The sequence below is a fragment of the Mesoplodon bidens genome, assembly GCF_964165515.1.
Source record: "Mesoplodon bidens genome assembly, chromosome: 3".
NCBI classification, from domain to species: Eukaryota; Metazoa; Chordata; class Mammalia; order Artiodactyla; family Ziphiidae; genus Mesoplodon; species Mesoplodon bidens.
This window is the reverse complement of record NC_138178.1, coordinates 33514970-33537930: the sequence shown is the minus strand read 5'-3', so window position 1 is coordinate 33537930 and position 22961 is coordinate 33514970. Positions and strand designations below refer to the sequence as shown.

At 47.0% G+C, this 22961-nt stretch overlaps 1 protein-coding gene across 1 annotated transcript in view; it reads right to left on the bottom strand.

Moving 5' to 3' along the window:
* The window catches only part of ABHD17C (abhydrolase domain containing 17C, depalmitoylase), a 57900-nt gene extending 35449 nt beyond the window's left edge, over nt 1-22451 (bottom strand). The window contains 3 exon segments of the mRNA XM_081227319.1: nt 20209-20590; nt 20593-20648; nt 20650-22451. Coding sequence (XP_081083445.1) covers nt 20209-20590; nt 20593-20648; nt 20650-20798 — 587 coding nt within the window. The 5' untranslated portion in view covers nt 20799-22451.
* Nucleotides 22452-22961: the final 510 nt, after the last annotated feature.

Sequence of the window (22961 nt, the reverse complement as noted above, 5' to 3'; positions counted from 1 at the left end):
CAAATGAGTGGAAAATGGAAAAAATGAAAAGAGCTAACATTAATAAGCGCAAGTCTCATAAACTTAATACAGTTGAGGCAAGGATGAAAAGTATTCGATGGACCAAAGCTTCGATTTTTTTTTTTTTTTTGTCTCCATCAAATGCCCACTGGCCTCTGACTGAGAGCATATGTTCAATTGTAAAGGAAAAAAAGAACACTTACAGAGCAGGCATGGGGCTTCCCTGGTGGTGTAGTGGTTAAGAATCCACCTGCCACTGCAGGGGACATGGGTTCGAGCCCTGGTCCGGGAAGACCCCACATGCCGCGGAGCAACTAAGCCCGTGCGCCACAACTACTGAGCCTGCACTCTAGAGCCCGTGAGCCACAACTACTGAGCCTGTGTGCCACAACTACTGAAGCCCACGTGCCTAGAGCCTGTGCTCCACAACAAGAGAAGCCACCGCAATGAGAAGAAGCCTGCACACCACAACGAAGTACAGCTCCCACTCACCGCAACTAGAGAAAGCCTTCATGCAGCAATGAACACAGCCAAAAAATGAATAAATAAATTTTTTAAAAAAAGAGCATGCATGAAAAGCTAGCAATAAATGGAAGTTGAGATATAATTTGGGAATTTAAGAAAATGAATTTTCAAAGAATGAAATCTTCCGTATAACACAGAAGTCTATCATTGCGCTTGATCCGATATTTTCAGAGACGTGTGCTGCCTGTTCATAGTTAGGCTGTACCAACTGGTGGGTCTAGGCCCTGGGAGGGACAGTTCCATTGCACTTCCCTCTGGTCAAACCACATCCAAAGTACTGCTGTTATAACTCTAGGCCTGTCTCAGAAATGTCGCTAAACAGGAATGCATTCAGAGGACAAGGATGGTGAGGAATGTGGAAGCAACTCACACAAAGCGTACCCCAAGGAACTGGGGATACTTAGCCTGCAAAAGAGATGAGCAAGTGTGAGAAGAGTTTAATTCAGCTGACACTGAGGCTCCACCTGAGTTCGACGCTGCAGGCAACTCAGACCTGAAGCAGATGCCATCACTGCCCTCATGGAGCTTACCTGATAGTGGTGTCCAAATATCTGAGAAATGTTGTGTGGAATGACAAGCAAGAATTGGGACCAAGGAGGGAAAAGTAAAAGACAGAGTGGAGCTTAACAGAAGAAAAACTGTTCTTCTTGGAAGGACTCGACTGCTGATACGCAGATATTAATTCAGGTATTCATTCAAACATAAAAAAGGAATTACTGGCAAAGATAAATTTGGGATTCGGGTGGTTAGCTACCTGGGAATTGGAGGCGGTTGCTGGGGTGGGCGAGAGTGAGACAGGGACCAGCTGGTTAGAGGTAAATTACTGTCATTCCCCTAGCTTTTACCCTTCAAGGTAAAGCTCTGGGACACTTATTATTAAAACAAACAGTAAACAAACTAATTAACTGATAGCAGATCATAAAAGTGTACTAAGAACCTAAGATTATGATGAATCAAATTTTGCACCTGATGTTAGAAATTAAAATAAATTCTTAAATAATGTATGAGTTAAGACTAATTGAGCAGCTCCTAGACTTCTAGATTTCAGACACCAGGCAAACTGCCCCTTCCTTTCCTACTCCAGTAAAATGGGGAAATGATTTAGGTTGCCAAATAAAATATTTTTCAAGGTGATTTTAATAACAAAAGCAAGAGTGGCAAAAGCCTCAGAATATCGAAACTCTGAATACATCCAGCTTCAGGAAACCTGCATTGCCTTTATTTTTCTTATTTTGCTGTGAAAAATAAGTCAAAGTGTCTTCTTACACCATGGATTGGCATTAGGGGTCCACCAGATCACATCAATTCTCAGGTCCCTTCCGAGGATCATCTGACTGTATGCCCTAAGGGTCTACCTGGCAATGGAAGGTCAATATCTTATAATCCATTGATAAATATAATGGACTTACACAGCACAGGTAACTAGAGAAATGACCATGCCCTTTAATATCTCTGGCCATAATTCAAGAAGACCAAACTTTAGTGGGGTGGGAAGAGAGGGGAAGGATTTAAAATGATTTTCTTTATGAATGGTGTCTTATGCCAGGGATCCATTCTGCCGAGAAACCTCTAGATGCCCTGGACATAACTCTTCTACTGCAAGAGCCTCTCCTTTTAGGGTTAAAGAGACCTTCTCACTTCCAAGAAACTGTAAGGGACCTAGAGCCTGATAAGAACCCACAAAGCAGAGAGGTTTCCAACAAGGTCAGAGGACTTACCTTACTTGTTGTCCCGTGGTTGTTGAGACAGAAGCATGTCCAGATCCAGTCTGGGGTTAAGTCAGTAAATTCTTATTGAAAACTGCCAAGTACTAGGCTCTTTGGGCAGCTGGGTATGATAAACACCCTATATCCATGGAGGGGACATGACTCCAGGAAACCATCTGCAATGGTAATTCAAGTTCTTGAGGATAAGAACCCCATTCTTAAGTTATCCCTCAAGGCCAGGTCCATAAATATCAGATGGCTTTTTAAAGATTTTCACTTCCCATCTAAAAAGAGAACGCCTGCAATTCCATAGGAAAAACTGGTCCAACTTAAAATGCTCAGGAATAAAACACTGCTCTGTTATTTAAAATAGGTCATAATGGCTCCGTAAAACCAATTTCGGGAATGAAAAACAGACGAATGAGAAAGAAAACTCAATTGCACTTTTAAAAAAGTAATAAAAATAAAAGGGTCAAATACGAAAAGACTATGTTCCCGGACCATTTGTACACGACTGCTTTATTTACAGACTGACAAAATCATTAGAAAACAAACTACAAAAGTAATTACTAATGGCAACAAATTAAGAGAGGCAGCCCTGGAACATTTTTTAGAGTCTAAAGAAATACACTGAAGCCTTGCACTTACTACTTAACAGCCACATGGGGTGATGTGAGTCATTTACTCTCCCTCCACTTCCTTCTACCTTTGGATCAAGTTGGGGTAACAGTATCTGTCCTATCTTTCTCACAGAACTATTCCCAGGAACAAAGACAGTGTCTGTGATAGTGCTTTGGAGATTACAAAACCCTTTAGAGATACAGTAGGCTGCTATTTTTCAAATCTTTGAAGGCTATCTACTATAAACTTTTTCACTTCTTTCCCTCTTTCTTTTCAGCTTTTTAAAAACCCATTTGCTCTGACTTACATATACGCACTTTACACTGACTCATTTATTATTCATAACAAACACTACTACATATACTATTATCATTTCTCCATTTTACAGAAGAGGAAACTGAGGCACAGAGGAAACAGCACAGGCAGGATTCAAACCCAGGCAGTCTGGCTGTACTGTTCTTGCTCTGCACCATGCAGCCCACCTAAAGTTATCAAGCGTTCTATTTACTAATCTTCAGCCATCTTCATTTCATCAGGATCCATAAGACAAAAGGCAACTTCGTGAAAACCATCCAATCCAAGTGCTGAAAGGAATCTGATTAGACATCTCAGTAGAAAAGAATCATTTCTATTCTTCCTTTCATTTGATTTCCAAAGGTTCAGGAGACATTTTTTGTCTACAGAATACTGTTACACAAAAGTACAGAATTGTGTGTGTGTGTGTGTGTGTGTGTGTGTGTCGGGAGTGGGGCAGTGTCACCTCCCTAAGGGTATTCAAAGTCATCTTTTATTTATTTATTTATTTTGCGGTACGCGGGCCTCTCACTGCTGTGGCCTCTCCCGTTGCGGAGCACAGGCTCCGGATGCGCAGGCTCAGCAGCCATGGCTCACGGGCCCAGCCGCTCCGCGGCATGTGGGATCTTCCCAGACCGGGGCACGAACCCGCATCCCCTGCATCGGCAGGCGGACTCCCAACCACTGCGCCACCAGGGAAGCCCCAAAGTCATCTTTTAAATGCAAACTAAAAATTTTTTGGTACTATAGAAGATCTGGTAACAAGGCAAGACTGTACCAAGCATCTAGCCCAGTACCTGACACATCAGGCAATTTGTCGAAGGATTGTAATTGCTGAAAATATTAATTTCTCATCATGCTCAGATCCTTTAATTGAGAAAAGAAATAAAAAAATATTAGCTAACGGTATTAATCTAGAGCACTGGTGTCTAAACTTTTCATCATGCACCCTTTTTCATAAAAATGAGAGCATGTACTCCTGATGTGTGTGTGTGTGTGCGTAGACAGATAAAAATTTATATGTACATTAGTGCTTTAAAACACTGTATAAAATCTTATGAACATTTAAAACAAAAACATATATTGAAAAATAGTAAATAATGAGCAGAAATATAAGTTCTGGTATTTTCTTTCTGCATCCCAATGTACAGTCTTGAGCACCTTGGAAGATGCTCACCCCCTATCCACCCCATCACCTTGGGAGACTAGTTACATAGGGAATATTGTGTGATTTTAGAACAGGAGCTCCAGGGTCAGGATGCCTGGGGCCACATCTTGGCTCACCTTTTAAATCTGTGTGAGCCTGGGCAAGTCATTCATCTTTCCTGGTCCTCAGTTTTCAAATCTTTAAAATGGAGATAACAGTCCCCACCTCACAGATACATTGATGATTAAATAATGTAATGTGTGAAATATGCTTAGCACAAAACAGCCAATCAATGAATGATGGTTAAACCAGAACTGACATTTAATGCAAACCTCCTTTTTATAAATGGAGAAAATGAGGCCCAAAGACATTACCTGACTATCCAGGCCACACAGCTGGGTATCTCAATGGTTGCCTAGAAGCCACATCTCCTAGCCCCACACCAGTGATCTTTTAACCGTACCCCACTAATTCTAGATAAATGGAACATACCCCTGGGGGTCCCCAACTTATTCTATCTTTACAACACTGATATTGAAAACACGGGCCAAGGCTCCAGTGCCTTTCCCTTGATAACTATTGGATATTAAATCTATTTAATATCTCCCTTAAACCTGTTCTCACGCTGCAATCCATACTCCGATGGTGTGACACCACAGCACATCAGGAAAAGCTTGAGTCTGCAAGCTAGCTGATCACACGCCTGAGTGCTGATACAGACAGCAAGAAGATATTGCTGGGGAAGCAGACAGCTAAGGTTTGTGCATTTCAGTGATGCAGATTTTTTCTTAAAAAAAATAATAAGACGTATTATAAAGTAATAATAAAAGAGTAAGGATGGGGCGTGGGTTGAGGTACAGGTGCTACAAGAACGGCAGAATGTTGACAGCTGTTGACGGTGGGTGATAAAGACATGGGGTTTATTTTAATATTTTATTTGCTTTGTATATCATAATAAAGTTAAAAAAACAAACAAACATGGCAAGGGAAAAAATGTAGCTGGTGTAGAGGCCTCAAGGGCCATGAGGAAATGAAGGCAATGGAGAGGCAGTCAGTGGACTTCGAGAGACATTTTTTTCCAAGTCTGCATTCTCCTAATTGTCAACGGAGATGAAATATACAAATATTCCTCAATAACAATAACCACAACCACCTTTTCCAAGTCTTATAAAAGCATGAGATGGCGGGCTTCCCTGGTGGCGCGGTGGTTGAAAGTCCGCCTGCCGATGCAGGGGACACGGGTTCGTGCCCCGGTCCGGGGAGATCCCACATGCCGTGGAGCGACTGGGCACGTGAGCCACGGCCGCTGAGCCTGCACGTCCGGAGCCTGTGCTCCGCAACGGGAGAGGCTGCAGCAGTGAGAGGCCCGCGTACCGCAAAAACAAACAAACAAACAAACAAACAAAAAACCCCACATGAGATGGCCATCAATACAGGCATGGAGGACTGTGGGAATTCACTTTGATAGTAGACAGACTTGCATCCACTCTTGGCCCATCAATGACAAAAAAGACAAACATCCCCCCATTGCCTCTAAGTACTCCTCTACCCTTCTTGGAATGGTCCCACAGACAGGTGTCTCTGAAGAAAACAGCTCTGTCTTCCAGAAGGAGGGCCGGCCATGCTGAGGATCGGATGGGGGGCTGCCAGGAGGATCTCAGTTCCCAGGGTCCTTTATCGCCCCTCTCTCTCCCCTGGGCTGGGGTATACATTCACACCCAACCCAGGAAAGAGACTTCAGCAGGAAGCTGGGGTGGCCATAGATACCTGAGGCCCAATCAAAGGAGATTAAGACTCTGAATCTTCAACCTGAAAAGAAAGAGGCCTCAGTACAAACACCACCCCTCAGTCATTCTCACCATTCCTTTGGCTGACACTCAAGGGTCTTCTGTACAATACAAGGGGTGTTGTACTGGGGTCTCAGTGTGAGCAAAAACAGTCAGAGGCTGGCCCTGTCCCCAAGGAGATGGCATTCTTATACAAGAGTCAGACAGAACAAACCAAAAGACCAGGTGATAAGAGCTAGAGCAGACATATAATCAGAGCTCTGGGAGCGGAGGAAGGGCCAGCCGCCTGGATGGCAAGGCTCTGTAGGGGAGACGTGTCACTGGGGGCGGGGGGTGGGTGGGTGGCGGGGGGTGGGGGCGGATCCTGAACAGCCTGTGCTGGCCAGAGAAGGGCATTCCAGGTAAAGACACAGAAAGGCCAAGGCATATTTTTCTTTCATAAGCTTACAGGCAGCAGTCTTTTACTCCAAGTAGCACTTTCCAGAAAAGAGGTTCTGATGGAAGAGAAAAGCTCCTAAGAGGTTTAGATTCCAATTGTCTGGGCTGTTAATTAATTAACTTTGCAATCCTTTAGTAAAGGTGAAGATGGGAGGCTAACTCAAAGATAATAAAAGAGTGGATTTTAGAAGATACAGATGCCTATAAAAGTCCCCTAGAAACTCTTGCCCCATTTTCGGTTCAGAGAGAAAACACGTGGAAATAGATAGGCAGGAGGAATTATGCAAATTAAAACTGTAATCTTCACCACACTTAATCCTGCAAAAGTAATTATGGTGCTCTCACATTTTACACATCAAGAAACGCTGGTCCAGGATTTCCCTGGTGGTCCAGTGGTTAAGACTCCGCACTCCCAATGCAGGGGGCATGGCTTTGATCCTAGGTTGGGGAACTAAGATCCAGCATGCTGCACGGTGCAACCAAAATTTTAAATTTTTTAAAAAAATTCTAAGGAGGAAGCAATTATGATACAACTGCAAGCCATTCTGGGGGTCCTCAAGCAACTTAAATGTCTCAGTATTCCTCAAATACAGACAACCCACCCTTTGTACCAGGCCTGCTGATATAAAATGCTTTAATCCAGATCTACTATATCAGAATCTCTGAGGGTGGGGTCCAGAATCCATTTTAGCAAGGGCCCCCAGGCATTTCTTCCACTAACTGTCTGTAAACTCATAATCACCAACTCATCCATTTATTTACTCAACACATATTCCATAAGCGCTCATTACTGGCCAGACAGTGCTGTCCCAGGTACGCACAGATGTAAGCTACAGCTGGGCAGTGGATGGAGCGTATGGAGAAGGATATGAGGTGCGGAGAGCAGGCTGTCGCAGGAAGCCCAAGGAAGCCCTAAAATGATTTTTAAATGAACTTGGAGTCATATGTTTAATTGGAATACATTAGTTTTTCCTACTAAAAACATTAAGAAAACCCTAGAAAGATGTATTAAGAGCAAAGGAAGCTGGGCTTCCATGGTGGCGCAGTGGTTAAGAATCTGCCTACCAATGCAGGGGACATGGGTTCAAGCCCTGGTCCAGGAAGATCCCACGTGCCGCGGAGCAACTAAGCCCGTGTGCCACAACTACTGAGCCTGCGCTCTGGAGCCCGCTATCCAAAACTACTGAGGCCCACGCGCCGAGAGCCCGTGCTCCACAGCAAGAGAAGCCACCACAATGAGAAGCCCACACACCGCAAGGAAGAGCAGCCCCTGCTCACCGCAACTAGAGAAAACCCGCGCGCAGCAAAGAAGACCCAACACAGCCTAAAATAAAAAATAAATAAATTTATTAAAAAAAGATTTTAAAAATCATTTTATGTAGCCTTGTTATATGAAATGTTTAGAAATGATTAAACACGTGAATGGTTACATGTATATATACATGTATGTAAATTTAAGTGGTATGAATGTTATGACAATAGTAATCATTAAACATAGCAACCAAAAACAGAGATTCTGAAATATCCTTGCATTATTTATGACAATAGGGATAAATCAAATTGTTTTAGTTAAACCAGCGTACAAGAACCTTGTTCTGGTATCACAGACCTTTGCAGTCAATATAATTATCACTGCACATGGTCTGGTTCTGTCTGTGACCATCACTAAGAACAGTTTTGGGTAAGCTGGAATTCTCATGAGATTACCAACTATAATAACAGAGGTGTTGGCCAGCAGAGTTATAATTACCGTCTGGAAACCCACTCTTTGTAGATATATTCTGAATACAGGCTTCCTTTATGTTTTTCCCCCAATGTAACTGCCCAGGTTTCATTTTAACCATTTAAAAATGTAAACTGGGGCTTCCCTGGTGGCGCAGTGGTTGGGAGTCCGCCTGCCGATGCAGGGGACACGGGTTCGTGCCCCGGTCTGGGAGGATCCCACATGCCGCGGAGCGGTTGGGCCCGTGAGCCATGGCCGTTGGGCCTGCGCGTCCGGAGCCTGTGCTCCGCAACGGGAGAGGCCACAACAGTGAGAGGCCCGCATACAGCAAAAAAAAAAAAAAAAAAAAAAAAAAAAAATGTAAACTGAAGGAACAAACTAATAATCAGCACTGGAGGTTCCTTGTGCTCCTTTTTCATTTGACTCGGTTAACAAGTAATCTTGAGGTAGGGCTCCTCTCAGTGATTCAGCAAGTCAATGTCATGCAACAGTTAACAACAGTCTGAGCATTGAATGTGAATGACCTAGACTTCCTGGAAACAGAGGTTTCCAGTTTCACCATGGTGCCATGGTCCTTTAACACTCTGAAGTAAATCAATATTGTAGAAGTTATCAATGAGCTCCATTTCACACAGCCTTGAAAACTCAACAGGGATCTGAGGTACAAGGCATCACGGAGCATTCATATTTTAGGAGGAAATGTGCATTCAGGTCCCTGGGCCAACTTTAGGAAAAAGAGATAACTCTTATCTACTGAAGGTTGTCCCATTAAAAAAGAGCAACCAGAGGGCTTCCCTGGTGGCGCAGTGGTTGAGAGTCCGCTTGCCGATGCAGGGGACACGGGTTCGTGCTCCGGTCCGGGAAGATCCCACATGCCGCGGAGCGGCTGGGCCCGTGAGCCATGGCCGCTGAGCCTGCACGTCCGGAGCCTGTGCTCCACAACGGGAGACGCCACAACAGTGAGAGGCCCGCGAACCGCAAAAAAAAAAAAAAGAGCAACCAGAATGTCCTGAGTGGTGGAGAAAGGGGGAGTTTCGCTTCTTCGTTCTCCCCATCCCTGACTCTATGTCTGAGGAAGTCTCTGGTTCCGCCCAGAACACAAGCTCAGCTCCTGAGCAGCTAAGCCTGGAAACAGCAGGGCGGAGGGAAGGGAGCAAAGCAGGAAGGGTTTGCAAAGTAAGTGCAAGGTGTTGGATTACAGGTAAGGTTTCTTCTCCTTTTAAGATCTCCTTTGGGGATATAAACACCTTGGTAGATGAAGTGCTATCCGATTTAAAATACTAATGCACACCACTCCCCGAAGCCAAAACATCATACATAGAGCCCTCGAGGTCAGAGGAACAAATTCAAAGAGTCTCTTCCCCCTTAGCTGCAAATAAAGCTAAAACTCCTTTACAGTTCCTCTGTAGCCACACCCATCAAGCTCCCTCGCCCTGGGTATTATTTACATGTATGGAGAAGGGGGAAGGGAGCAATTTCTTTAACACCTGATCTAAGCCTCTGGTCTACAGCATGATCTGAGCGTTTGGTGATTACAGCTCTGATGCTCTCAACGATCTTAAACAACAACAGCTTCCCATTTGTTGTCCTCTGACTATGCGGAAAGCCTTGTGCGCTAGAGCATCTGACATGAGGTCGTTGTTGATTATTATTATTAGCATGTAGGGGCAGAAAAGTTTTCCCTTCTCCCTTTCTAGGGTCTTTGGCTGGTCTACTAATTAAATTGATATAAGACAGATTAACAGGAGAAAAGCAAACACAAGTTTAATAACATGCATACATGGGAAAGACCCAGGAAAACTGAGTAAGTCTCTGAAATGGCAGAAGTCTGCACCTTAAATATCATCTTCAGCTAAAGCAAAAGAAGACAGCGGTGGGGATCAGCTCTGGGAGGTCACCAGGAAATGCAGAGGAAACAAAGGTGAGGTTGTTATGCAGATTTAAGTCCTCACCTTCTGCACTGATAAGAGCTTCTAGAGATAAGGTCACGCCCCCTCCCCCCCACCTTCCTGGAGCAGCTGGGGAGACACCCTTACAAATGGAGATTTCCCTTATACATGTAAATGTCTCTTACAGAAAGGTAACTTCTACTCGGGTTTTCCAAAGCCTCTCCCGTGGCTGCAGTTTCTTAAAATAATCAGCCTCAAATAATCCTTCTGCCAAAGAGACACACGTTGCACTGGCCAATTTTGCGCCCCTACGACCACCACTGTTATTACTTTAACTGAGGTTCAAAAAGGTTAGGAAACTTGCCTGAGGTCAAGCAGTTACTAAGTGGCCCAGGCAGGACCTAAACTCAGGTGTGTGATTCCAAAACCTCTGCCCATGACCATTAAAAACATCAGAGAAAGTGAAGGCTGGCAGCCACACTCCTCTTCAGGTTACCCTTGAGGTTAACCTTGCCTGAGCTACTCTGATGTAAGAGCCACAAATCGGTTCCAGCTACAAATCATCTCAGTGAAGAACTGAATCATTAAATCATTTCAAGGTGGGGATCTCTTGTGACTCGGTGACACAGGAGTCCGCTGGCCCCTGCAGAGTTGGGGGCCTCCCTCTCCCCGCCCCCTTCACCCACCGCCTCCCTGTCTCCTTTGCCCCAAGGGCGGTGCAGAATTCCGTCCACACCACAGACCGTTTGCACAGCACCCCCAGTTGCAGGGCGGATGGTGCATCTGCTGTAGGGCAGACAGCGGGGAGGCGACTCGAGAGGAGAGCCCTACTTTTCCACAATCTTCCGTTTCCAGGCTGACAAAGGGAGCCACACGCCGGTCAAGAGGCAACCATGTCACTGGTCTACTGACCTGGTTTAAGGTCTATTCATTATGGCCTATTCTTCAAGGTCTGTGCTCTCTGGCCAGTCACAGGCTGGGGCACACAGGGGCTGAGTGGAGAGTGGAGACGGCCCCGGGCAACCCCCTCCAGAAGTGCTAGTGATGGCTGTGCGGGGTAGTGCTCATCCCAGCCACAGCCCCAACTTATCTCCAAGGAGGGAGCCCTGTTCACTTACACCACCTCGGCCCTGGCCATCACTATCCCGGGGTACAACTGGGGGAATCAAGAATGGGAATGACGCTACTATATATAAAGTAGATAATGAATGGGAACCCACTGTATAGCACAGGGAACTCTACTCGGTGCTCTCTAATGGCCTATATGGGAAAAGAATCTTTAAAAAGACTGGATATATGTATATGTATGGCTGATTCACTTTTCTGTACACCTGATACTAACACAGCGTTGTAAATCAAATATACTCCAATAGAAATTTTTTAAAAAAGAAGAAGAATGGGAACGAGGTTATCTAGAAGCCAGAGGGAGACCAGCTCCTGGGCAGCTGAGTCGGGGGTAAGCACAGCTGGGGTGAAGTGATGCGCAGAGACCAGGAACAGGGAAGAGGCTTGTTCTAGAAAGAGCAATGGACCAGGCATGAAGAGAGAAGGAGCTGGGAGGCACCAGCTCACACAGAGGAAGCTGAGAGCGTGAGGGCCGAGGGCCAAGACGGCTTTCAGGTCCCCAACTTCAGTCCCCGGGAGGCTCAGGAATCTTGCAAGTATGAACATGGCTGTGTCCTCTCAACAACTACTCCCCGACTTGGTCCACGCTAGCGGGTTCCTGGCCACCAAAGACCTTCAACTAAAACCATCTACATACGAGTATAAAAAAATCTTCCCTAGCATACTCTTTTCTTCAAGTGTTAACCAACTGTAATTGTGGCCAATCTTTAACTGTAGTTTCTAGGTGAGTGCATCTCAACCCTGGCTGCACACGTGCACGCACAGATGCGCACACACGTGAATGAATACATGCTCACTTATATATATGCACACACAGACACACACATGCACGTGTCTAGATACACACACACACACACACACTCTAAGATAAATTCTACCTAGAACTGCTGACGGGCAGCCAGGGTTGAGATCCACTGTAGAGACTTGAATCCACCAAGTTTCTCCGTGTAGTCAGGGAAAGCAAATTCAAAAACATTAGGCACTTCCTCTGAAGATCATGAAACACAGCCTTACTTAAAGAAGGCACCTCAGAAGCCATGTACAATAAGTCCCCTACATATGAACCAGTTCCGGTCCGAGAGCATGTTCGTAAATCCAATTTGTTCGTAAGTCCAACAGAGTTAGCCTAGGTTCCCAACTAATACAGTTGGCTATATAGTACTGCACTGGAATAGGTTTATAATACTTTTCACACAAATAATACATAAAAGAAACACAAAAAATAGAGAAAACATTTTGACTCTTACAGTACAGTACCTTGAAAAGTACAGTAGTACATTACAGGGGCTGGCATGGAGTGAACAGGCAAGAATTACTGACTGGAGGAGGGAGAGGAGGTGGGAGATGGTAGAGCTGAAGGATCGTCAGCGATAGGAGACGGAGGGCGAGCTGCAACGTCACTCACACCTGACGTGGATGGCACAGGTTCTGGTTCCTTGCTGGAACCAGATGCACATTCGCATCTTTGAAAGCTCTCAACTTGAAGGTTCTTTATGTAGCGGACTTACTGTAGTTGAATCCCTTGCTTTTAAAACAATGGAATGTAAAGCCCAGAAGTGTGGAGCGTCTCCCTGCATGAAGTGACATCATGGATTAGAGGGACTGCTGGAATTAGAACTAAGTTCCCTAGTTCAAAAAGTTTTGTGTACATCTAATTTTCGCAAATTAAGTCTTTTACAAATCAGCAAGCCTATTATTTAAAGCAATCCTGAAAAAAAAATCATTCTGATATCCAATTCATGATCTCCTAAGTGTATCTGTTTTGAGACTTTGGATTCTTGTACCTGAAGCTTCTTCTTTTTTTTTTTTTTTTAACATCTTTATTGGAGTAGAATTGCTTTACAAGGGTGTGTTAGTTTCTGCTGTATCACAAAACGAATCAGCTATATGTATACATATATCCCCATATCCCCTCCCTCTTGCGTCTCCCTCCCACCCTCCCTATCCCACCCCTCTAGGTGGTCACAAAGCACCGAGCTGATCTCCCTGTGCTATGTGGCTGCTTCCCACTAGCTAGCTATTTTACGTTTGGTAGTGTATATATCCATGCCACTCTCTCACTTTGTCCCAGCTTACCCTTCCCCCTCCCCATGTCCTCAAGTCCATTCTCTATGTACAACGAAGCTTCTTAAAATAAGAGCAGATTTATGGCCTCCAACACTAGCGTAAGCAATATCCAATAGAGAAGGTAAATCTGCTACCACGATGAACAGTAAAATTCCTGAAGCCAGACTCTGGAGTCTTATGCAGGGTTACTAATATGGGTACAGTAGTTACTCAATTTGGAGAGAGGGAGGGAAGTACAAGCAGTAGTAGAAGGTCGGGAGTGAACTTAAGGGTTTGCTCTAAGTGACCTCAGGATAGTATCATTCTAAAGACTTCTTCAGAAAATTAAAAAAAAAAAAAAGAGGGGTCTCTTCCACCAATATGCCATTGCACTAGTAGAGTTTTCAGACTGAATTTTAGAAAACTGAGCCTCCAAGATTGCCCTAAATAAAAACAGGAAGAGAAAACCCATTAAGGAGTTATTGACCATTAACACAGAAACATGGAAAGGCTTGTCAGATCTTTGGCATCTGGGTTACTAGAGGAAAGTAAGGCCCCTCAAAAAATAGAACCATGGGAAAGTAAGCTTTGGTGGGATAGGGGTGACAGTGCAGAATCTGGTTGTGCTAGAGAAAGAAATCCTTCCTGATGGCATGGCGAGGGCAGCCTGAAGAACCAGGTACAGGCCGAGGGCACTGGAGAAGGGCAGTGGGGACATTAAAGAAAAGGCTCTAAGTGAACCCCCAAAACACACTTCACCTATGTCAGTTTCAAATGGTCTCTTCTTAGGAGGTGCGTTCTTCCTAATGGGATATTTTCACACTGACTGCCTTGAACTGCAAGCTGATATTCTATTTCCATTCTAGAAAGATCGTTGTGCATTCACATAACACATTATTTATAACACATTCTGTTTTCCTGGTCACTAATCAGTCAAACTCAGGAAGAAATCATGAGCATTCTTCCTTTAATGGCACCGTAGAATTAATTCCCTCTGAGAAAACTGAGAATAAAGAAGTTAGTTCATTAAATTCAACAATCTCAGGAAAGTAGTAACTGTTTTGCTGCTCCCAGGAGAAATCCATCCCGAGTCATACTGTAAACAACATTCACAACCAACAGAAGAAGGTGCTTTTCAAGGCTCTCACTACCTGAGGATATCCACCACAGCCTTCCCATGACTTAGGGATTTTCCAATTATGGACCCTATGAATCACAGATGCAAAAGTTATAAAAGAGCAACACATGGCAACATATTCAAAACGCCTCTAAAATTTAGTCCAACCTTTCACAAAAAAAAGAAACAGTTTGAGATTAACGATACTCAAGCAAACCTTAGGGTCTGGTACAATCACAGTATCAATATATGTGTTCAATGGTTAATGGTTTATTAGTTGAAAGAATGAATGAGTGAAAGAAATAGTAAGTCTCTTGTAACTTGCCTTTTGTACCTAGGCATTTAAAGTTCTTTTTTTAACCCCAGCCTCTCGGCTTGCGGGATCTTACATCTTAGTTCCCTGATCAGGGATCGAACCCCAGTCCTGGCAATGAAAGCGCAGAGTCCTAACCAAGAGACGGCCAGGGAATTCCCTGAAAGTTCTTATTTACCTTCCTCTCTCTGCATTTGCTTTCTCTGATTAGGTCAGTTTCTCTGCCAGTGTTACCAAATGCCTCTCCCGTGCACAGTCTTTGCACAAAACAACTTCTGTCAATGCTGATGGGAAACACTAATAATATATTGAATCGTAAATGCCTCTACTCTCCTGTTTCTCTAGATTAAAATGTTCCAGCCAAAACTCTCTCTGTCTAACTGACACCTCATTCTCTGGGTTATTTGCTTGTTTGGGTTCACACCTTCAAATCAGCTTGATTCACTCCCTCTTGAATCACAGGTCCCAATTCTGCAGCCTAAATCAGCTCACCTCCGAGAAGACCCCTGAAGGATGTGTGCTGAGGAGGCTTAATCCGCCTACTTAATTCCACCTTAACCAACAGGCAGCCTTTACTGCACAAATTAATCACACCAGCTCAAATTACAACACTACTCTCCGATAAGGCTATACTGATTTTCACAGTGTCCTTTCTACAAATATTTCTAAGTGATTCCAATTCATTCCCTCAATTGCTTGGATTCACAACATGCTTATAAGGTGTATTAGTAACTCAAATGTAAAACATGCCCTAACCTTCAAGGCCTCCACCATGTTTAGATTCTCAGCTGTCTCTCTCTGTTCTAAAACCAACCGCCGAGGGGCTTCCCTGGTGGCACAGGGGTTAAGAATCCGCCTGCCAATGCAGGGGACACGGGTTCTAGCCCTGGTACGGGAAGATCCCACATGCCACGGAGCAACTAAGCCACTAAGTTGTGCACCATAACTACTCTAGAGCCCACAAGCTACAAGTACTAAGCCTACGTGCCACAACTACTGAAGCCCGTGCACCTATAGCCTGTGCTCTGCAACTGCAACAAGAGAAGCCACTGCAATGAGAAACCTGCGCATCACAATGAAGAGTAGCCCCCGCTCGCCGCAACTAGAGAAAGCCTGCGCACAGCAACCAATGCAGCCAAAAAATAAATTAATTAATTAAAAAAAATAAAATAAATAAAACCAACCGCCAGTAGGCTGAATAATGTGTTTGTGTGTGTGTGTGTGCGTGCGTGCACGTGCACACGTGCATGCATGCACGTGTCCCATATGTTGAAACCTAACCCACAGGGTGATGTTATTAGGAGGTGGGGTTTTTGAAAGGTGACTAGGTCATGAAGGTGGAACCCATATGAATGGGATTAGTGCCCTTATAAACCAGCCCAAGAAAGCTCCCTTGCCCCTTCCACCATGTGAGAAAACGATGAGAAGTCTGCAACCAGAAACAGGGTTTTCACCAGAGCCTGACAATGCTGGCACCCTGATCTCAGACATCCAGCCTCCAGAACTGAGAAATTTTTGTTTCTTTTAAGCCACCCAGTCTATGGTACTTTGCTACAGCTGTACGAACCTAATAAAACACCAGCTTACTTCTTCTATGCTGAGTCCATGCTCTCCCTGGCTCTTTCAAATCCTACCTCTCTTCTACACCCTTTTCAGTCATTTTTCAGATGCTTAAAATAATCATCTATTGGCCAAATAGCAATGACCACCTTTTTTGCCTTCGAATTTACTTCCTCCCCAAACCCTTATTTTAGATTACTGGCCCACTCTACTGCTCATCATTTAGGGAATTTGCTACCTTTACCCATGGAAATACTAGGTAGTATTTGTGTTTGAAGTCCTCCATCAAGGACTGGGCAGCTCACTAGAGCATGCACAGATAGTAATGGAGAAAGGATGAAGAGAAACACAAAAGGGTTACTGTTACTCTTCTGTTCAATACAGATACTTCAATGTTGCAAACATGGGTATATAATAGATACAAAGTGGATCAGACCTCAAGCCAATACATTGTAACCCCTTTCTATGCCTATAGTTATGCCCATGGATACCAAACCCTAGAGGTAAAATAGATGCAACTCTCTAAGAAAATTAGGAAAATTTGAATCTATCCCATCTATTTATGGGGCACCCATATGTGCAACCCATTAAACAAACATTTAATGAGTGTCTCTTATTTTAAGGCACTTTGCCAGTTGTTGGGAAAACAGAAGACAGGGAGTCCTTGCCCTCAAGGAACTTTCAGCTTAGTGGGATGCAGTCACACAACAGGACACAGCAACACAGTGTGATAAGTGCAGGTAAAGGAGCTGAGTACCAGGTGCACAGGAATACCAAGGGTCCCGGAACCCAGCCAGGATCCAGACAGGATACAGAATTCAGGGTATAGGAAAGGGGCATATACAAAAGGCCGGGTGTGAGTATGAGGAGGGAGGGCAAGTACTGGGCTGGGTACTTTGGGGGATGCACAGCACTGACACACACACCTTACATTCCTCCTGGAGGAATAACACCTGAGTGCAGAGATGGAGATGATTTAGGATAGGGTGGGCTCTCCAATCAGTGTTCGGAGCAGTGTTCTGAGTATCTCTTCTCATCAGGAGATCAGAAAAGAGAAAGATCCCCAAGGAAGACATGAAGGCTGGGGGTGGAAAACGGGATCTGAGGCAGCCGCGGAACAATGGGTACATGGGGCGGGGGGTGGGGGGGAGGTCCTGCTGCCGTGGCAATGACCTGAACGGAGCTGTACATAGGCAGAGAAGAGGGCATCTTCCAGGCAAGGTTAGAGCAGAAAAACTACAGAGAGCAGAGAGGAGGTGGTTAAGGGACTTCTTAGCTTCTGAGTCAAGTACTCCTAGCCTATTAGAATAACTGAGACATGTAAATGCACCTCTAGAGAAATCTGATAAATAGGACTGCATGGTGTGGAAAGAGTACTAAACTAGCAGTCAAGAGACCTACTGCTCTTCCCCAGTCCTGTCAAATGAGGGTGCACAAGGACAGTGTCCATAAATGATATGGGAAATAAACTTAGTCCTTCACAACCAGCATTCTTTTTCTTCTTCTTAAAAAAAATAATAATATGAAATAAAACAGAACATAGTGGGACTTCCCTGGTGGCGCAGTGGTTAAGAATCTGACTGCCAATGCAGGGGACATGGGTTCGAACCCTGCTCCGGGAAGATCTCACATGCTGCGGAGCAACTAAGCCCGTGAACCACAGCTACTGAGCCTGCACACCACAACTACTGAAGCCCGCGTGCCTACAGCCTGTGCTCCTCAACAAGAGAAGCCCCCGCAATGAGAAGCCCACGCACCACAACAAAGAGTAGCCCCCGCTCACCGCAACTAGAGAAACCTCACGCACAGCAACAAAGACCCAACGCAGTCAAAAATAAATAAATTTATTTAAAAATAAAAGAACATAGTCTGCATGTGTATTGCCCACAGGCAAAAATATTGGTTTGTGAGACATTTGCGTCTGATATATAGACACAGATGTGTATGTGTGCGCTTAATCTAGATGTAAAATGTGTTTCTTATTGTGGGGTCACAATCCAAAAAAGTTTGAAAAGCACAGGACAAGAAGATGTGAAAGGTTTCTTCAAATCCTAAGATTCTCGTTTAGCCTTTAAGTTCTAACCTATTTTACAGGTGAGTAACTCAATCTAGACATGAGTTCTGGTATAAAATTAAATAAATCCTGGGCAAAGTTAAGCTATACCAGCACATAATTCAAAGTTTAACCTTATCTAAAACAACGCCCTTAATTAAATTAAATATGACAAGTCTCCAGGAAATAACTATGCCTCACGTATGTTGTAACACAGACACACCTGCATATTCAGGGCAAAGGGTTAGCCTTACATCTGAAAGGATTTCATTCTAATCCAGACACGCATATCTGAAAGGATTTCATTCTAATCCAGACAGGCACATACAGGAACAGTGTTCTGCAGAAATTTTATCATAAAACCTACTCAAGGTAGGATTTTAATGTTTCACTTTAAAAAGATCTAATGCCAACCCTTATTTTTAATACCTTTACCAACAGCAAATTCTAGCAATCTATTGATTGTGTGTGACACACATACTTTTGAAACCCTTTACTGGAACAGGTGGCTTTTTAACTTGTAGATTCTGACTCAGTGTCTCTGCCTATGGTACCATCTCTGCCTAAACCACTTTCAAAAAGCTATCATCCAAATGAACTCCTTCAGGACTTCAGGGGAACGTGAGTAAGCAACATATTAAATCCTAAGTACTTCCCTATTGGAAAAGTCATTTTCCCAGAAAGTCACAGGGTTAATTTATGAGCATATGTATGAACAGGAATGGAGACAAAAATCACTAATGTTGGCAGTCTGTATGAGCCGAGCAAACACATTTTAGATAAAGACTATACGTGTCAATAGCCATAACAGTGCCAATTACACTTATTCTGGGGACTCTCTCATCTGAAGCAATCGGATGTCACAGGAGACATGATCTCAGGTATTTTCACCATCCCTGCTACCAGGTGGCTGGGGCAAAATCATAGATACCCAAACCGGAGCACAAACAGGTGACACGACTTGCCCACTTACCAGACTTCTGCCTCACTCGGACTAACACTCAAGTTTTGTTTGCTGGTCTTACTAGGTCTAGCCCCGAAACCACGCCCCCAATTTCTGCCTTGCACATAAAAGGCCCTCCCTCGATAAAATACTTTGTAGTTCTCCTGTGAATGCTAACTCAAGGTCAAGAGATTCCCCAAACCCTGTAACGTAAGATTCCAACTCATCCTGGGTTTTTACTGAGGCTCTGAGGAAGATGCCAGGCCCACAGGCACGAGCTAACTCCCTGCCCGCAGTGCCAGCTACTCAGCCCCACCAGGAGGCAAACTTCACACCACCCGACCCTCCGGCTACCTCCACGGATGCCCAGACACGGCCCCGCCGAGCACTTTACAACCGGAACGTCTTTGGGAAGTCTTCCCGACTCGCCCCCTGATTTTACAAGGAAGGAAACAGAGGTATGAGACTCGCGCGCCTTGCCCAAGGTCACTTCAGCCTGAGGACCTCCAGCCTCTGGCTGCCAGCTCACACAAACTAAACGCGAACCAAGCTGTTTCTGCCCGGTATTTAAGCACCCCAACGTTGCCACTTGCGGTGACCAGAACCACAAAAGACCCAGCCGGTGGATCGGGGGCACCCGGGCGCGCCAAAGCAGGCAAAATCCTCCGAATCCGAACTCTCCAGGAAACCGAGGGCTGGAGGAGTTTTTGGAGGGGGTGAGAGAAAGCCAGGGAGCGAGAAGAAAAGAGAATCCACGGCGGCCACGGGGCGGCGGGTGGGGTGGGGGGTGGGGTCTCTGCTCGCCCACAGCCCCGGACGAGGGGCCCCTTTCCTCTCAGGCCGCCCCAGAGGCCCCCAGGGGACCCCCAGCCCGCCTCCCCGCAGTGGCAGGCCAGGCCTGGCGACCGCCGCCGGGCTCACCGGGTGCGCAGCGCCTGCCACGCGGCGTCGATGTCGGCGTAGAGGTTCTTCTCGGAGGGCTTGCCCGAGCTGACGCCGTAGCCCGAGTAGTCGTAGGAGAAGATGTTGCAGTTGATGCGCGAGCCGAGGCCGATGTAGAAGCTGCACATCTGGCCGAGGTCCACGGCGTTGCCGTGCGAGAAGAGCAGCGTGTAGCGGCTGGAGGGCGCGCAGCGCACGAACATGCAGCCGAGCCGGTTGTCCCGGGCCGTGCGCGAGAAGAAGACCTCGACGGCGTCCAGCTCGCGCTGCGAGTACTGCCAGTCGGCGCGCTCGCTCAGGTGCAGGCTGCACGCGCCGGGCCCCGAGCCCGCGCCCTCCTCAGGCTGCTGCGGCGCCGGCTGGGCCGCGGCGGCGGCGGCGGCGGCGGGCGCCGAGGCCGGGGCGGGGGCGCTGGGGCCGCGCTGCTCGGGCGCCAGCACCGTGTAGGTGGGCTCTGGCGGCAGGAAGGCCAGCTTGGCGGCGATGCGGCTTGGGCAGGGCGGGCAGCAGAAGAGCCAGCACAGCTCGCCCAGCGAGAAGCCGTTCATCCTGGGGCCTGGCTCGGGCATCGGGGCGGCCTCGAGCCCGCCGCCGCCGGTACGGCAGGCAGGCAGGCAGGCTGGCTCGGGTGCGAGGGAGGGCGGGCGGGCGCGCGGCGAGGAGCGCGCGAGCAGAGCACGGAGGGCGGCTGCTGCCCGCCCGCCCGGCGGCAGGAGGACGGGGGGAGGGGAAGTGCAGGAGGAGGGAGGCGGGGCCGGCCCGGCGGGCGCCGAGCTTAGAGTCGGGGCGGGTCAGCGGCGGCCCCGCGGGCCGGGCGAGGCGCGGGCGGCTGGGGCCCGCGCGTGGCACACAAAGCGGGCGGCGGCGGCGGCGGCGGCCATGCCGGCTGGAGCGCACCGCCCCCCGGCCCCCGCTCCCGCACGCCCGCCGCCGCCACTTCCGGGTTACCGAGAGCCCGCGCCCCTGCCGGGCCCCGGCGCAGGGCTCGGCATCTGGGCGGGGCTCCCCGGCCACCTCCCCCGACTCCGCGTGTGAGGGCGCGGTCACCTGCTCTGGCCTGGGAAGCGAGTCCTCCTTCCCGGGACGGACCGGGGCCCGGAGCATGGGGCGCCCGGCTTAGGTGTCTGCGTGGGGGGCAAGGGGGCAGATCCCCAGAGGGGGCCCTGGAGGAGGCGCCGGCTCCTTTAGCCCCCTGGGAAGCACGACCTGGGGCCGACAGGGGCTCTCCGGGAGCGCAGGGACCCGGAGGAGCGGGGCACCCGGGCTTAGGCACGTGGGGCAGGTGGGCCGATCCCCAGGCCGGACAGTGGAAGTGGCGCGGGTATCCTCCCCGATCGGACCATTCCCCTCTCTCCCCTCCCCCTGGAATTCCCTTCCTCAAATCCAAGTTTTCTCATGCATGGAGGTTCTTGGGAATCTATTGAAAATTTAACGAGTGGAAGAGAGTTGGAATGAACCTGAAATACTTGACTCTTTGGGTCCATGGTGCTTTCTGAACTGCCTCTTCCCGAAGTCTCAGGACCATAAAGGGTACCGGTGGTGTAGGACAGAGCGGCGATCGCTGTATTTCCCTGTTACAGGAGGCTGTTTCTGCATATGTAGCCACAGTATTGCTTTCCTAGGGGCATGACTGGGCCTTTAGTAAATCCCTGTATCTATAAAAGTCAGCTACTATAACAGGGCCGCACTGTATAGTTAGCAATATATCACGTGGCCGTTGTCATTTCTAATCCCAGTAGCAGCTAGGCGTCCTTTACAGTGCTAGTTCCTCAAAGCTTGTTTCTCGGGTCCCGGATTTTTAATAGTCTTAATCAGGAAAGATTTTATAATGATTTAAATCCATTGTAATCTTGGCATGCACCTTTAAGTGATTTTTTTTCCCCCTCCAAATATTACTCTCAGTGCCTTGAGACTGAGTAAGCTCCAGTGCCAACTTCGCAGAGCCTTCTATCCTTCCTTTCTCCTCCTGAATTGGCAGCTAAATTCCCTTTCAGGAATTGACAGGAGATACCCTTCCTGGACTGCCAGCAGGGCAGCTAAACACAAGGAGGTTGCCAGCATCACCACTCTGGATCCGTTGTTTTAACTCACAGACATCCAGGAGAATTTAAACTATCGTTGTGGCTTTTGTGGAAGGTGTATTTTTGAGCACCTTCATCTAAATGAATTTACCCATACTGATTTCTTTTTTCTTTCTTTCTTTATTTGGCTGTGTTAGGTCTTCACTGCTGCACACGAGCTTTCTCTAGTTGTGGTGAGCGGGGACTACTCTTCAATGCCGTACGCGGGCTTCTCATCGTGGTGGCTTCTCTTGTTGCGGAGCACGGGCTCTAGGCGCACAGGCTTCCGTAGTTGCGGCACACAGGCTCAGTAGTTGTGGCTCGCGGGCTCAGTAGTTGTGGCTCACGGGCTCTAGAGCGCAGGCTTAGTTGCTCTGCTACATGTGGGATCTTCGCAGACCAGGGATCGAACCCGTGTCCCCTGCATTGGCAGGCAGATTCTTAACCACTGCACCACCAGGGAAGTCCCCATACTGATTTCTATAACCTTCAGGACCTGCTTTTTTTTTTTTTTTTTTTTTTTTTTTTTTTTGCGGTACGCGGGCCTCTCACCGCTGTGGCCTCTCCCGTTGCGGGGCACAGGCTCCGGACGCGCAGGCCCAGCGGCCATGGCTCACGGGCCCAGCTGCCCCGCGGCATATGGGATCCTCCCAGACCGGGGCACGAACCCGT